Below are 16,189 nucleotides of genomic sequence, written 5' to 3' on the forward strand. Positions count from 1 at the left end.
ATTCGTTTTTTTTATTAAAAAATAATTTTTTATTAAAAAATGTATCGATTCCATTTTTAATTTAATCTTTTATTTTTCAAACTATTTACCTGACAATTTATATGATTCTTTAAAAGTTTATCTTTTTTGTAAATAATTAATCTTCTTTGTTGCAAATTCAACCATGTGGTTGAAAAATCTTCTTTTCTGGTAAAGAATTAATTTTATTGGTTTTAAATTCAATTAGCTGGTTAAAAATCGATGTATTTTTTTAGCATTGTTCTTTTTGCTCAAAAATTTAACTATTTTAATGAACACTGAATTTTTTCGTACAAAAATCATCTTTCTGACTGAAAAAATTAATTAATTTGGTAGAAATTTAAGCGATTCGGTTAAAAATTAAAGTATTTATTTGAAAACTTATTTATAAAATTATCTCATTCATTAATGCAGCTACTTCATTTCTGGTTGAAAGTATTTCTTTTTTTAATTTGAAAACTGAACAATTTGGTTAAAGATTCAATTATTTAGTTAAAAATTCTTTTCTTTTTCGTTCAATTCTACTGGTTGATAATTCGTGTTTTTTTCGAAATTAGTTTTCAAACAAAAAATTAAAGTATTCTATTTGGCATTGTAAACTTTTTGTTTGTATTAATTTTATCTTTCTTAATTGATAATTCAAATCAAATGCATGTATTTTGTTAAAAAATTCTCTTTTGGCGTAGAAAATTAAACTGTTTGTTTTAAAAATACCTTCTTATTTGAAAGTTTATATTTTTGTTGAATAATTGAACAATTTTGGCAGTAAACTGAACTATTTGTTAAAAAATTTAACTATTTATTTAAAAATTTATTCACAACGATCGAAATTTTTTCTCTGGTAAAAATTAATTTTTTCAAATCTAGGAATGTATCCATTTCATTTTTTAAGTTAAAAATTCAACTATTTGCTATCTAATATATATTTTTTAAATAATCTGGTTAATAAAATTTTTTTTACTCTTCTTGGATGAAAAAATCTGTTTTTGTTAAAAAACTGTCTCTTTGATTGGGAAATATTTTATTTACTGTATTTCTTTTCAAAATAACAGCAAAATAGTGTTATCGCTTTAAAAAAAAGTATGAAAAATAATGTCAATAGTGTGTAGTCAGAGGCCTGCCCTTAGTACCGCCGCCCCTGTTAGAGAAGGGGAAATCCAGTGTGAAAGAGCAAGAGAGTCAGAGAAAAACCTCCTGAGAAGGGGTAAACGTGTCCGGCTAGTCTAGCTCGTGCACGCGTAACATGCGAATCTCGACGTCCGTGGCACGAACGTTCGTGACTCGTGCTCTTCGGCACCGTCAGCCGAACTGAAGTAGGATTTGTGCCATTGTGTTGACGTCCTACCTCTCCATTATTTCGCCGGTGTCATCGCGAGAAGCAATGTTTCTCAAAAAATAAACAACATCGTCCTAGCGTCAATATTGTTACTTTGCGACTCTAGACTTTAGAGGCGTCGTCTTCTTTCCGTTCCCACTTGCAGGTGACTGTCCATTGACCCTGAGCTCTGAATAATAAAAATGTCTGCGCCGCTCCATTATCGCATTAAAGTCCTGCAGTCCACCTTCCGATGCATCAACCTTCCGTGACAACTTTCGAAAAAGTTACACCCCTAAAGGATTAGATTCTGTCAGAAGAAAAAGTGCATCTTGGCAAGAATGACAAGTGGAAGAAATAAGTGTCAAGATTGTGGTCAAGAATGACATTTAAGTGCACACGTGTTTTTCAAGTGTCAAAAAAGAAGTGAGTGAATCTTGAATTGAGATCGGCAGCTGAAAGGGATGGATCCGGAAGCTTTGTTCCTGCTCCTCCACCGTTGTCACAATTAAAATCTCGCCGGATTGCACTATTATTCGGGAATTGTTGAGAATCCCCGGTCGATATGTTCACGGTTCGCCTCGGTTGTTCCATTTTGCTCCAGTAGGGTTGGGGTCGGCAGAGTTCGGGATACGATCGAAGCACGAGATACGAGATTTTGGAAGGATGCGAGGGCGCTGCACCCCCTGGATTCTCCTGAAGTAAAAAAAAACCTCTCCGTCTAGTTCAGTGCTCCGAAAAAAAGTGTCGTGATTTGGGCCATGATGTGTCGTCCCCCTGGCCTGGATATCGGTGAAGAGTTATTCAAATTGGAGAGAGTGCCTCTGTGGGAAAAAGGAACGCGGCAGCTGGGCTGAAGGTGGATCAGGTCAGGTTAGGACTCGCCTAAAGAGGGTTCGGTTCCTCTTCAGTGAGACTTGAAGGAGGCGGTTTGGAGCGTGCGAGGCTTCTGCCTTCTGGCTCGCACAGCTGCTCCTGATAGGGTCCACCCGCAGTTCAGGCTCGCAATCGCAGCGCAAGCAGCCAGGGATCTGAGAAAGATGCCGTGGTCCAAGCGGACCGCAAGCAGCGGCTCTCGCTCGACTGTCAGGGCAGTGGCTCTCAACCTCGCCCTTCTTCTGGTCGGTGTGCACGGCCAGACCGAGGACACCACCGAGCAGATGATCAGCACCACTCTCCCTCCCAACGGAAACGACAACGATACCAACCGAGGTAAATAATTAGGGACTCGGAACGAGCTCAACGAGCTTAATTTCGTCCCTTTTTAATGCCAGCGACGGTACTCGCATTCGGGGAAAAAGAAAGCCTACTCTCGGGCTACTCTCTACTCGGGACTCGGGTAAATATAAATATCAATGCAGTGGTGCAGATGCGAGTATCCGCTTTTAGGTCAATTCCACTTGTGCCTATGGCAGAGGCTTTTCTGACTTTCGAGAATCGAGCGTGCTGAAGTCTGTCTGCCTACCACGTTCGCGTTCATAACTTACTCCTATATTCTCGATTTCGGGCTATTTTTAACTCCTTCTTTCATTTATTGCTTCTATTTTCAGGGATTATTTTTCTTGCTGGAGTTATGCAAAGGGTGATAGACTGGGCTGCCACGAACTTCGCTTTAGTAGGGTGTCCAGACGTCCTGATTTATCAGGACATGTCACGATTTTTCTGTACTGTGCCCGGATTTCTTTTATACTGTGCCCTGATTTTTCATAAGAGAAAATAAAAATTCCCGATTTTTATTCCGCGGACCGTCATTTTTGAGAAACAGTTTCTGAGAGCGCGGTCTCATTGCGACTCTGATGCAATTTCAAAAACTTGACATTTGTGGAGTTTTACCAACAGAAAGGAAAATATCTAGTTGCCTAAAAAACAAATTTGAAAATTGATCTTTTTTAGTTGAAACTTCAAAAATTTGTTTGAACATTCACGTATTAGATTGAAAATTCATTATTTCGGTTGAAGATTCAACTTAAAAACTTAAAATTTAATGATTCTATTTTTAATTGCAAATCGATGTGCTTTATTTGAAAATTAAATTATTTAGTTCAAAAATTAATGTTTTTTTTTTAATTGACTCGGTATATTATTAATCTTGGTTGAATATTCATCTTTGGCGATTAAAAATTTAATTTTTTTGTCAAAAATTTATATTTTTTGATCAATTTAATACTTAATAAAAATTGGGATTACTTGGTTAAAAATTGTGTTTGTTAGCTGAAGATTCATGATTTCAAATACAAATTGACCTCTTTAGTTGAAAAGTAAAAAAATTATTAAAAATTCGTCTCTATTGTTGAATGTCAATCTTTTTTACTGAAAACGTATAACTATTCCATGTTTGTTTAAAAATTTAACTATTTGTTTAAAAAATAATTTTTTTTCTTAAAAATTGCTATTTTTGGTTTATACGCTAAAAAATGTATATTATTTGTTGAAACCCCATCTTTCTGGTCGAAAAATTAATTATAGATGATTAAAAGTGTAACTAATTTAAAAAAAAATTCATTTTATTGATTGAAGGTTCATCATTTCAGATAAAAATTCATTGAAAAATGAACTATATGGTTGAAATTTTGTCTTTTTTTGTTTTAAAATTAATCTTTTTAACTTAAAATTTAACTATTCCACTTTTTATTGAACATGAAAATTTATCTTTTTTACTTTAAATGTATTTTTTTGGTTAAAGATCCACTATACTTAGTTAAACGCATAAATAAATTGTTAAAAATAAATTTTTTGTTGTAAGATTCATCTCTTTGGTTAAAAATTAACTGCTTTGTTGCAAATTGATTTTTTTTAGTTGATTCAACGATTTTGTTGAAAATTCATGTATTTTGTTCAATATTTATGTTTTTTACTAGACAAATCATCATCTTGGTTAAAAATAATCTTTTTGGTTAAAAATTCAACTGTTTATTTGCAGATTTCATTCTTTTTTTTTAAATTCTTTTTTTTTGTTAAAAATTAATTTTTTTATCTCAAAATGTAGCTATTTCATTTTCATTAGAACATTTTTTATTAAAAATTTTATTATTTCATTTTTAATTGTGAATTAATATACTTTAATTAAAAATTAAACTTTTTGGTTCGAAATTCCTTTTTTTTTTTTAATTTCTCTTGAAATAATATTAATTTTCTTGGTTGAATATTCATAATTATAGGTTAAAAATTGAACTTCTTTGTCAAAAATATATTTTTTAGCCATTATTTTCTGTTAGAAAATTATTCATTGTTTTAAATTAAACTATTTAAACTATTTGTTTAAACATGTATGTATTCTGTTAAGAATTAATCTTTTTTGGATATAAAATTAATCCAATTATTTGAAAATTTATCTTTTTGTTGAAAATTGAGCTATTTGATAGAAAATTTAACTGTTTTTTAGAAAATTTATCTTTTTGTCTTGGGAACTCAAAAATTTGGTCGAACATTCAACTGTTTGGTTAAAAATTAAATTGAAGAAAATTCATATTCTTGGTTGAAAATTCAGCTATTTTAGTAGAAAAACAAACAATTTGTTTAAAACTGAAACTATTTATTTGAAAATTTATTTATTTTGTTTGAAATTAGTTTTTTTTATATTAATTTTTTTTTCTCAATAAGTAGCTATTTTGTTTTTGGTTAAACATTTTTTCCTTTTCAAGTTAAAAACTAACTTTTAGGTTGAACATTAATTTTTTTATTAATTGAAAATACGTCTATTTTGATAAAAAATCATTGTTGAAATTTCTTTATTTTGGCTAAGGATTCAACTGCTTTGTTAAAAATTCTTATGTTTATTTTCAAAATTAGTTTTTTGGACTAAAAATATCACTATTCTATGTATTTTTGTTGAAAACTCATAAATTTTTTGTTGAAAATTCATGTTTTTGGTAGAAAATTAATCTTATTGGTTGAATATTTATCCTATGGTTCCAAATTCAACAATTTTGTTAAAGATTCATTATATTGCCCAAAGATCCATAATTTCAGTTTAAAATTAATCTCTTTGGTCGAAAAATTAACTATTTTGTTCAACAATTGTCTGTTTTTGGTTGCATTTTTTATTATTTGAAAATTTATATATTGTATCGAAAATCAATTTCTATAGTTAAAAATTTATTTTTTTTTTTGTAAAAATGAATATTTGTAACTGAAAGTATAGCTTCCATTTTTGGTTAAAAATTAATCTTTACGGTTGGAAATTTATCTTTTTAGACGATTTTATTAACTATTTACCATCATAGTAGAGAATTTTTTTGTTTAAAAATTAATTTTTTTAACTGAAAATATATTTTCCAATTTTATTTTTAACTTTATCCTTTTCAGATGAAAATCATGTATTTTGTTGAAAACTCATTTTTCTGGTCGGAAATTCACATTGTTTATTCAAAATTCATTTCTGTTGAGCAAAGATTCATCATTTTAAAAAAAATTTTTGGTTGCAAATTATCTTTTTTAACCGAAAATTTAACTACTGCTTCTTTAGTTTAAAATGGATGAATTTCGGTGAAAATTCGTCTATTGTTGGTTGAAAATGTATCTATTTTGTTCAAAATTGGTTTTTAATTGGTCGAAGAAATAATGTATTGAATGAAATATTTAACTATTTTATTATGGTAGAAATTTCAACTATTTGATTCTAAATTCATTTTTTTTTAATTTAAGATTTATTTATTTTGTTCAGAATTCATTTGTTTTAATTATAGATTTATCATTATAGTTTCGAAATTCTTTTTTGTTGTTAAAAATAAATATTTTCAATGAAAATATAATTATTCCATTTTGTGTTAAATTCGTATGGAGTTCATCGAATTATTTTTAATTCTATTAAAATCGCCTTTAAATTTCCTTTAAATCTATTGAATTAATTTAATCTTTTTTGAATTTTCACATTTTTGTGAATTTACCCTGAAGAGTTTTAAATTTAGCTTACCTTTTAATTTTACTGATATCAGTGGAATATTTTGAATTCTTGTTCAACTTTTTTAATTAATTTCAGTTAATTTGGAAGTCACTCTGAATTCCTATTAATTTATGGAATTTTTTGATTTTTTTTTAATTCCTTTGAATTTTTCAAAATTAACTCAAAATTGAATTAATTCTGTGAATTGTAAAAATTTTTTTGAATCTTAATTGGCTGGATACGAAACCAATTTTATTTGTTTTATGTCCCATTGGCAACAAAGTGAAATTTTTCACTCATAGTACTGCAATTGAAGAGATAACGATTCTTTTAATACTGTAAATGAACAAAAATTTAAATAGACAGCACATTAGGAATGGAGAAAAATGCAATAATTAGACATTAGAGTTTTATAATTGCATTGTATTATTTTATAGTGTTGATAAATGATCACTCCGATTGCCAAAGAATTTATGTTCCGAGATTCGAAGAAGAATCTTGATTGTAAAAATCGTTATGGTTATTAGGAAATTTTGTAATTGCACAGACCATATCTTTCTATTACAATGAAAACTGGTATCTGATTAAATTTACATTGCAGCTTTCTGTTCATCAGAACTATTATCCCTCGGAAGTGTATGATATGTAAATGAAAAATTAAATTGCCTTTTAGCGAAAGCAACAGATGTATAGTATGTGATTAAAAATAGGGAAAGATTCCATTAATGAAAGTAAGATATCCATAAAAAAATTGCACCAAAAACACTATTTTTTCAAAAAATTTCGCTAATGAAACTATTTCTTTGCTTTTTTTTTAACGAAAAATATTTTTCAACTTGTTTGATAATTGTCATAAATTACGTAAAGTTTTTTTTTCTGAAATTTTGAAACACTAATTTTTTTCGTGATTTTATTTAGGATTAATGCAAAAGTAATATTTAGACGATTTGCGGATGATTTTACTGTTTTGTATGAATTAACAAATTAGTTCAAATTTTGACCCAGCAGTTGAATTTTCTAAAAAATGTTTTTCTAAAAAAAAACTTCTAAATCTGTTAAAATTCTAAAATCTGTTATAAAAAAAGACAAATTGTTAACAAAATACATGACTTTTCAAGTAAAAAAGGAACATTTTTAAGCAAAGAAATTAATTTTTAAACAAAGCATAAAATAAATAAATTTTTAGTTAAATTAATTAATTTTTGACTGAAATGATGAACCTTGAAACTAAAAGAAGAATTTTTAAACAAATAGGGTTTTTCCCACTCCAAATATTAATTTTATATTAAGGAGGCCAATTTTCAACAAAATACAAGATTTTTCGACTAAGCAAGATAGACTTGCAACCAAAAATATAATAGGAAAATTTTTCGTTAGAATAATAAAATCCTTAATTTTTTAATGAAAGAAATAAACTTTTAACCAAGAAGATGAAATTTTAACTATTGAGATTACTTTGATATAAAAAGACGAATTTTTAATAAAATAGTTGAATTTATCTCTAAAACAGATAAATGTGCACTAAATTGTCTATTTATCGAACCAAAGAGACGGATTTTCTAGAAAAAAAGTTGAATTTTCAAACTAAAAATATGAAATTTCAACCAAATAAAATAGTTGATTTTTATTACAAAATACAATAATTTTCATCCAAAGTAAACGAATTCTCAAATCTAATATTTTGTATGCTTTAACCAAAAAATATTTTATTAAAATCAAACAATTAAATTTAAAAAAAAACGAATTTTCAACCAAAATAAATTTGATTTATTTCACCAAAAGAGATAAGTTTTGAAAACAAAAAGTTGAATTTTAGATCAAGAAAGAAAAAATTGTCCCCTGAATTCTTAGATTTTCAAGTCAAAACGATGATTTTTAAAATTTTTTTTTGTAATTTATGTTCCTTGTTCAAAATTTTCTTTTTTGTTGAATATTTATCAATATAGTTAGAATTATTTTAGGTTTTAAAAATTAATTTTTTTCAACTGAAAATATAACTTCCATCTTTAATTGTAAATTTATCTCTTTCAGCTGAAAATCATTTATTTGGTTGAAAATGAATTTTTTTATTGCGAAATTCAAACGTTTACGCTTGGTTCAAATTTAATTTTTGTTTAGTAAAGAATCATCATTTTATTTAAAATTTTATTGTTTTCTGGTTGTCAATAAACTTTTTTAACCGAAAATTTAATTTTTCCTTGTTTTGTTAAAAATTCGTCTTTTGTTGTAAAATAAATAAAAATAATAGAAATATGTTTTGTTGTAGAATATTAATCTTTTTGTTTGACAATTAATTTCTTTGGTTGGAAACTTATCTGTTTTGATGAAAATTGGTTTTTAATGGGTTGAAAATTAATGTATTAAATTAAATATTTCACTATTGGTCGAAAATAAACTATTTGTTTCAAAATGCATTTTTCTAAATTGAATATTCATAGTTTGAGATTCTTTTTTTTTAAATTAATCTCTTCAACTAAAAATATAACTATCCCATTTTTGTTAAATTCGTATAAATTTCATTAAATTCTTTTCGATTCGCCTTTAATTTTTTTTTAATTTCCCTTTAAATCTATTGAATGCAGTCGATCTTCTTAAATACATTTTTTTTTCAAATTAGCCTGAAGATTTTTAAACTGACCTTTTATTTCTATGAATTTTATCCACGAATTAAATGCAGTTCAATTTATCTGAACTTAATCGATTTTTTTACACTTTTTGTTCTATTTACTTGCATTTGTTTTCATTTTTCTTGAATTCTTTTAACTGTACTACAAATTTACTGAAATCAGCGGAATATTTGACATTTATCGAATTTTTTAAATTCATTTTGATTTATTTTGATATCACACTCAATTCTTATTAATTTATTGAATTCTTTTAAATTATTTAAATATTTTGAAATTCCCTTAAATTTTTTGAAATTTGAAATCGAATTTTAAATCAACAAGGAAAAAAAAATTGTCCACTGAATTGTTGTGTTTTTTAATGAAGGAGATTTATTTGGTTATTATATGGTTGCATTTTAAACAAAAAATATGAATGATCAACAAAGCAGTTACGCTTCAACCAAATAGTTGAACTTTCTTTTTAAAAAAGTTTAATTTTTAACAAAAAACGTTAAATTTCATCCAAGTAGTTAAACTTTGAACCAAAACAGATGAATTTTCCACGAAAAATATCGTATTTGGTATTATTTCTTCCAAAAAAGAATTTAATTTGAAATCAATCCCAGTTGCATTCGACCAAAAACGGTAATTAAGAAAACAATAGCTTAATCCTCAAACAAAAGAGATAAATTTTCTACTTATAACTGACCCATAAACCTCTCTTAATAGGAGATAATAATACAAAAAGAGAAAGTAACTTTGTATTAATTAAAATTAAAGATCCAAGTTACTACGAAAATCTTATATTATGTAAGTTAGAAGTTAATTTTTAAAACAGTAAAAAAGTTACCATAGCGGTTAAAAATAACGTTACTTTTCAGTAACTTACAAATAATTTAGATAAATTAGCTAAATAATTTCTAGATGGCAAATTTAGCTAAAGCACCTAGAAATTTAGACGAAACAGCTATATTTTCTTAGAAGACGAAATCCAGCTAAAAGTTTAGCTGTTACAGCTAAACTATTTTTTTCAGTGCACTTTTTTTCATTTCGATTCCGAGGCCTGTCAAAATCCAAAATAGATTTTTTTTTTAAACAACGAATGAAGACTAAGTTTAAATGATGATCGGACTCTTCTCCCCAAAACTCCATCAAAACTTACTTCTATATTCAAAAGCCCTTTATCAAAAGTTTCACTTGCACCTGCTATAAACTTGTAAACTTTACACGTTAACTTGTTTACAGTATCTAAACTCTCTTTAAACATGCATCACATAAACGATGCTCATAAAGTCATTTTCTCTTCTGAAATATGCAAGAAGTGCCGCACATTATTATCATACCCACGCAAAAGTATATGCATATAAAAGCGAGGTAAAACTAATTTTCTTATGTGTACACAATGCGAGTGTGAAATTCACATAAAGTTAGATATTTCTACCAGGGTAATTCGAAATATAGCGGACAAGTTGAGATGAATTTAATACAACTGCAGAACATTTATTCGAATATCAGTACTAGGTGTGGCATTATTTATTGATTAGATCTGCAGTATTTATAAATAAATAGGATTTTAACTTTTTGGGTTCAGGAAGTTTTTTTACAGGCTAGAAATCACACTCTCCTATTTTTCTCCTTTTAAATTTCCCTTTTTCACCTGTTTTTCAGATACTTACCCGTTTTATTGTTTCGAACCCAATAAGAAAATCCGAGTATTTTTCTAAATTTAATTTTACTTGTTTATCAATTTGATTATTTTGTTCAAAATACTAATATTCAGTTCAAAATTAAGTTGTTTTTGTTGAAAACTCAACTGATTGATTGAAATGTCAATTAATTCGTTAAAAATTCATTTTTGTTGTTGTTGAAAATTTTATTATTTTGTTAACAATCCTCTTCATTTTTGGTTGAAAATTAATTGTCTTAGCTGAAAACTTAACTACTTCAAATGTGTTTGAAAATTTATTTAAGATATTTAGTAAAAAAGTTAATAATATTGTAAAAAAAGTTGCTAATTTTTTTCCATTTTCTGAGACCATTAATCATTTTGTTTTAAACGTCATATTTTTGTTTGGAAATATAACTTCTCGAAAAAAGCTTTCCGTAAGATTAACCCCTTTTCCAGATTTTTTTAAAATAAATATTTTCAAAATTAATATGAAAAGATATGAAATAAAAAGAAAACATTTGTTTAAAAAGAGAATAAAAGAAGGGATCTTCAAAAATAAGTTTAAAAATTTGTAAGTTGTATATAAAAAAATAAACTAAATAATTTTAAAAAATTAAAGCATTTAAGATGTTTGAAAGTTAATGAATCTAAAATACAAAATCTTTGTCAAGAAGAAAAGAAATAAAATAAAATTAGAAAAGTAAATATGGACTATTTAAAAGAATTTTCCGTAAGATTAAGCCCCTTTCCTGTTATTTAAAAAAAATATATTTTTAAGATTGTTCATCTGAAAATATACGAGATAAAATTACTTTTTGTTAAAAGGAGAATAAAAAAAGAGATCTTCAAACAATCATTAGACAAACAATTAAGAGAGGCAACAGGATTTTTCCAAAAATGTGCAGAAAATTAAAACTAAAACTAGAAAAAGATTATTATATATTTATAATTATATAAAATATATAAAAAATTCATTTTTTCGTTAAATATTTATTATTTTAGTTGAGAATTAAACTATTTGGTTGTAAATTCACTTTTTTATTGACAAATCATATTTTCAGTTTGAAAACTTAACCATTTTGTAGAAAGTTAGTCTTTTTGCCTCAAAAATTTATCTCCTCTTCTTGGTTGACAGTTGAAATATTGAGTTAAAAGTTCATATGTTTTGGTTGAAAATACAACTACTTGGTTGAAAATTAAACTAATTTGTAAAGAATGGATTTTTTATTCACTTCTTTGGTTGAAAATTGAACTGTTTTGTTGAAAATTCGTCATTTGCAGGTTAATTTTTTTTTTATCTCAAAATTTAACTATTCCATTTATGGTTTAAAATTTATTTCTTTTGGTTCAAAATTATTTTTTAAATTGAATTTAATCATTTTTTGTTTCAAAGTTTAACTAATTAGTTGAAATTCATCTTTTTGGGTTAAAAATTTAATTTTGTTAAAAAATGTAATTGTTTTGTTAAAAACTGAAATAATCATTCTTTGTTAAAAATTAACTTTTTCTTTGAAAATCTGTCTTTAAAAAAGTTCGACGTTTTGGCTTTAAATTTCAAGTATTTTGTTAAAAGTTCGATTATTTAGTTGAAAATTCGCCTCTTTTGTTTGCAATTTCAACTGGTTGGTTCTTAAAGCAACAGTGTCGTAATTTGTTTTTTTTTGTTTTGTTAAAAAATCGTTTTTTTGTGTTTGATAATTAATCAATTTGGTAAAAAATCTATTTTTGGTTAAAAATTATTTTGGGGAAACTTCCTAAAGTGGATAGGCAACCTAGAGTAGATAATAATTATTTAAAAATACTCATATATTCAAAATAATAATTAAATTTAGTCTATAGTTAAGGCGCGATACTTAAAAATAAATTAAATTTAAAGTTAATTATTTTACGTTTATTTAAGCTTTTAATTCACGATTAACCTCTGTAGGGATATGTTCACTACATTAATTTTATTCAACAAAAAATTATTCTAATATTTCCCTAGTTTTGTGAAAAATTGCTCTATTCCCCCAATTTTGAGAGTTTTTGAGCTGTGCATTTTTTGATTTCAAAAGTAAGAGATATGTAATAAAGCAATGGGACATAAAGAAAATGATGCTCACAAGATAGTAGAACGTAATGTGTTTCGATCGCTTACAGAAGCAAAAAATAAATTGCGTTTGTCTTCTCTGAAAGACAAGCCCTGTCTTGTTAGGATTGACGTTTCTTATCAGCCTCAGAAATATCATTTTCATCTGCAAGAACTCAGCGTTAAAGACTGCTAAACAATTTAAAAAAAACTACACCGCTTCTTTTTCTTACCAATAACAATGATAAACTTCTTGGTTACGAGTGAAACCGACTTGAGTAGATTGGCAGGATGTTTTCTACATAAAGATTCCTACCTTACCGACTTTGAGACCGTTCCACACCTGAAGTGGTTCATGTTCGTGCTGAGTTTCTAGAATTTTCCGTTGAAGTCATATAATTATGTTGCACAAAAAACAACGCAAGAAAGGAATGTTTTTAATTAATTATATTAATAATATTCTACAAGGAAAAATAAAACACCCTCTTGCATCACAACTATACGACGCATTAGAAAATGCAAGGAAAAATCAAAATATAATCTTAAAAGTGTTTAAAGGAAATGCTTAATTGAGATAATGAATAACCTTTATGGCGTATGACGTCATCCAGAACATTCTAGAGACTTAGCACGGACATGAACCTTTTTCAGCTGTGGACTGGTCTCGAAGTTTCTTAAAAAACTGCCTACATGAAAATAATTTTTTTTAATGAAAAAAGTAATTCGTAAGAAATAAAATAATTAAATCAGATATTTTATCTAAAAAAGAATGCTGAACATTATTAATTGCGGAATATAATTAACAGTCTTTGAAGTTATGCTGAAGGATCTTCATTTTATATTTTTCACATTTTTTTTCAATTATATCAAATTTAATGAACCCAGTAATAGCTCGGGAAGTACTGTGTCATTTTATTTAACATAAGGTTATAATTCCTTCATCCGCTTGACATTTTTACATTTTTCCGTCAACCGCTCATGTGTATACCGTATATTAACTTGCTAAGAAAAAAACTTTACTTATGAAAAAAAATATGACGTTACGTCAATAACTTGGTCTTCTGGCGTTTATCATACTCAAGAATTCACATTTGACATTTTTTCTCGCAAATTTTTTATAAAAGCTCCTTTGTGAGTATTTTAATTAGTACCCCCGGGAGTTTATTTTTGCAATGAATTTTCAATTAAAATTAAGTCCTGTCACAAATAAGAGGTGTGGCGATATGTTTCAAAACTCTTAAACTTTTTATTAAAAAAATGAAATCTACAAATAATCCTTTTTAATAAGCAAAATTATAGATAACTGTACATGCGAATTAAAAAAATTGAGTGTCTTTCAATACTCTTGAGTGGTTTTATTAGAACTTTTAAATTATCTAATAAATTATTGTAAATACAATAACGTTTTATGTTAGTAATTATCGCTTCAAATTGGTATTCAAAAAAAAGTTAGAATAATATAAAAAAGTTCCAAATAAAACTAAAAGCTTCTAAAAAATATAGGTATTTTATTTTCACCGGAACTTAGCATTTTTAAACAAAAATCATCAAGATTCCCCATTTTAAAAAATTTTTGTTTTTGGTAGCGTTTTTGTCGTTTAACGATTTTTGAAAAAAAATCATTCAATTTTAAGAGTTTATCATTTTTTTAAACAATTCTAGACTACGCTGTTTTTTTTGCATCGAAATTGATATGTTTAAACAATAATCTTAATACTTTGAACGAGATTTCAAATATTTTAACCATTTTGCATTGCGGTAGTATTTTTTGCCGAAAAGTATTATTTTTAATGCAAAAATTAGAATTCAACAAAGATTTACTACCTTCCACAATTTTAGGTTATATCAGCAGTTTGGAAAAGAATCATATTTAAAACAAAGATCATTACAGTTCAAATAAAATTTGAAATTTCTTAACAGTTTAAGGTTATATGAAAGTTTTTTTTCACAGGAAATTAGTTATTTTAAGCAAAAATCATTCGATTTTAAAGGTTCATAATTTTCAACAATTTTAGGTTGTGTTAGCGTTTCAAACCAAAAAATGGTATTCAGAGACCAAACTCATAATTTTAGCAAGATTTAGTATCGTATAAGAATTTTGGATAGCTTTGGTCAATTTTTGGTTTTTTAAGCGTTTTAAACAAAAAATTCGTATTTTAAAACCAAAATAATTATAGCTCGAATAAGATTGGCAATTTTTTGAATAGATTCAGCTTTCAGGCCATTTTAACAATTTTAGGTTAAATTGGTATTTTTAGTAAAAAAGAATTATAATTTGAACGAGATTTAAAAACATTTAACAATTTTGGACTATGTTAGTGTTCTTCGTCGGGGGTTGCTATGTTAATGTTTCAAACATATATTTCAGGAAATAATAAGATGTTTGAACTATTTTAGGTTATGTTAGTATTTTACCTCAAAAATCAGTATTTTTAAACAAAAATAATTATATTTTAGGCAAGATTTTCAATTTTTGAACAGTTTACGGTTATGTTAACATATTATTGTAGTGTTCATTAGAAAATTTATTAGATTCGAAAGAATATTAATCATCTGCGTACAGTGTTGTAGGATAGAGGTTTTCACCGGAAATATCGATATGGAATTCCAGAAAGACTTACAATTTGCAGCAATTTTTTGTTATGTTATCGTTTTTCGTCAAAAATTTATATTTTTAATTAAAAAATTCATAGTTCTTTTGAGATTTTTTCGTTTTTTCTAGTCGAAATCGATACCTTTTATAAAAAATAATTGAATTTCAAAGAAAATAACAAATTTTTGAATAATTTTAGGTTGTTCTTTGCATTTTCTTGCTGGAAGTGGACATAGATTAAGAAGAAGAATTACAATTTGAAAACAATTTCGGGTTATGTCAATATTTTGCACTGGAAATCGGATATTTTTAAGCAAAACAACAAATTTAATGTTTGTTTGTTAATGTTGTGTTATTCGACTTTTTGGCTTGAAATTTCATATTTTATGAAGAAAACTTATATTTTTTAGTTAAAAATTAACTTTGTTGTTAAAAATTGAACTCTTCTAAAAAATTCGTCTTTTTGCGTGAAATTAAAATTTTGTTTTAAATTCAACTATTTGGATTAAAATTTATCTTTCTTTATCGGAAATCATCTTTTCTGTTAAAAATTAAATTATTGTGTAGAAATTAATTTTTTTAAGTTTGTCTTTTTTTTGTGGAAATTACAACTATTATATTGTGAATGCAAATGTATGGTTCAAAATCATTTTTTTTACGTTTCACTATTTGGTTAAAAATTTATCTATTTTATAAAAAAATCTTATTTCTGCTTGAAAATAGATTTTTGTTTCAAATTAAACTATTTGGCTTTAAATGTAATTTTTTAGTTTGAAAATTATTATTTTTGTTGTTAAAAATCCAAGCACTTTCCTGAAAATGCAATATGTTTTGACTTGAAATCTTAGGAATTTAAAGTGATTCATATTGAATTTAATATTTTATCTAGATTAATTTGTTTGATCCTACTATTATAATTAATTGTAACTAATTATTAAAAAATTAATAGTTTCACATTAAAATTGTATATTCTCAAACTTACAGCCTCAATTATTGATCAACTTAAAGTTTAAAATGTTAAAAACAAATGCTTGAAAT

General features: G+C 26.3%; 1 protein-coding gene across 5 annotated transcripts in view; it reads left to right on the top strand.

The window, feature by feature from the left end:
* Window positions 1–1,274: 1,274 nt before the first annotated feature.
* Window positions 1,275–16,189, top strand: part of LOC117171743 (tyrosine-protein phosphatase 99A) — a 117,093-nt gene continuing 102,178 nt past the window's right edge. For all 5 annotated transcript variants that reach the window (XM_033359332.1, XM_033359333.1, XM_033359334.1 and 2 more), the window contains exon 1: window positions 1,275–2,545. In XM_033359332.1, the coding sequence (XP_033215223.1) occupies window positions 2,374–2,545 (172 nt within the window). In that variant the 5' untranslated portion in view covers window positions 1,275–2,373. The remainder of the gene's footprint in view (window positions 2,546–16,189) is intronic.

This window comes from Belonocnema kinseyi, chromosome 4 (genome assembly GCF_010883055.1).
Source record: "Belonocnema kinseyi isolate 2016_QV_RU_SX_M_011 chromosome 4, B_treatae_v1, whole genome shotgun sequence".
NCBI lineage: Eukaryota > Metazoa > Arthropoda > Insecta > Hymenoptera > Cynipidae > Belonocnema > Belonocnema kinseyi.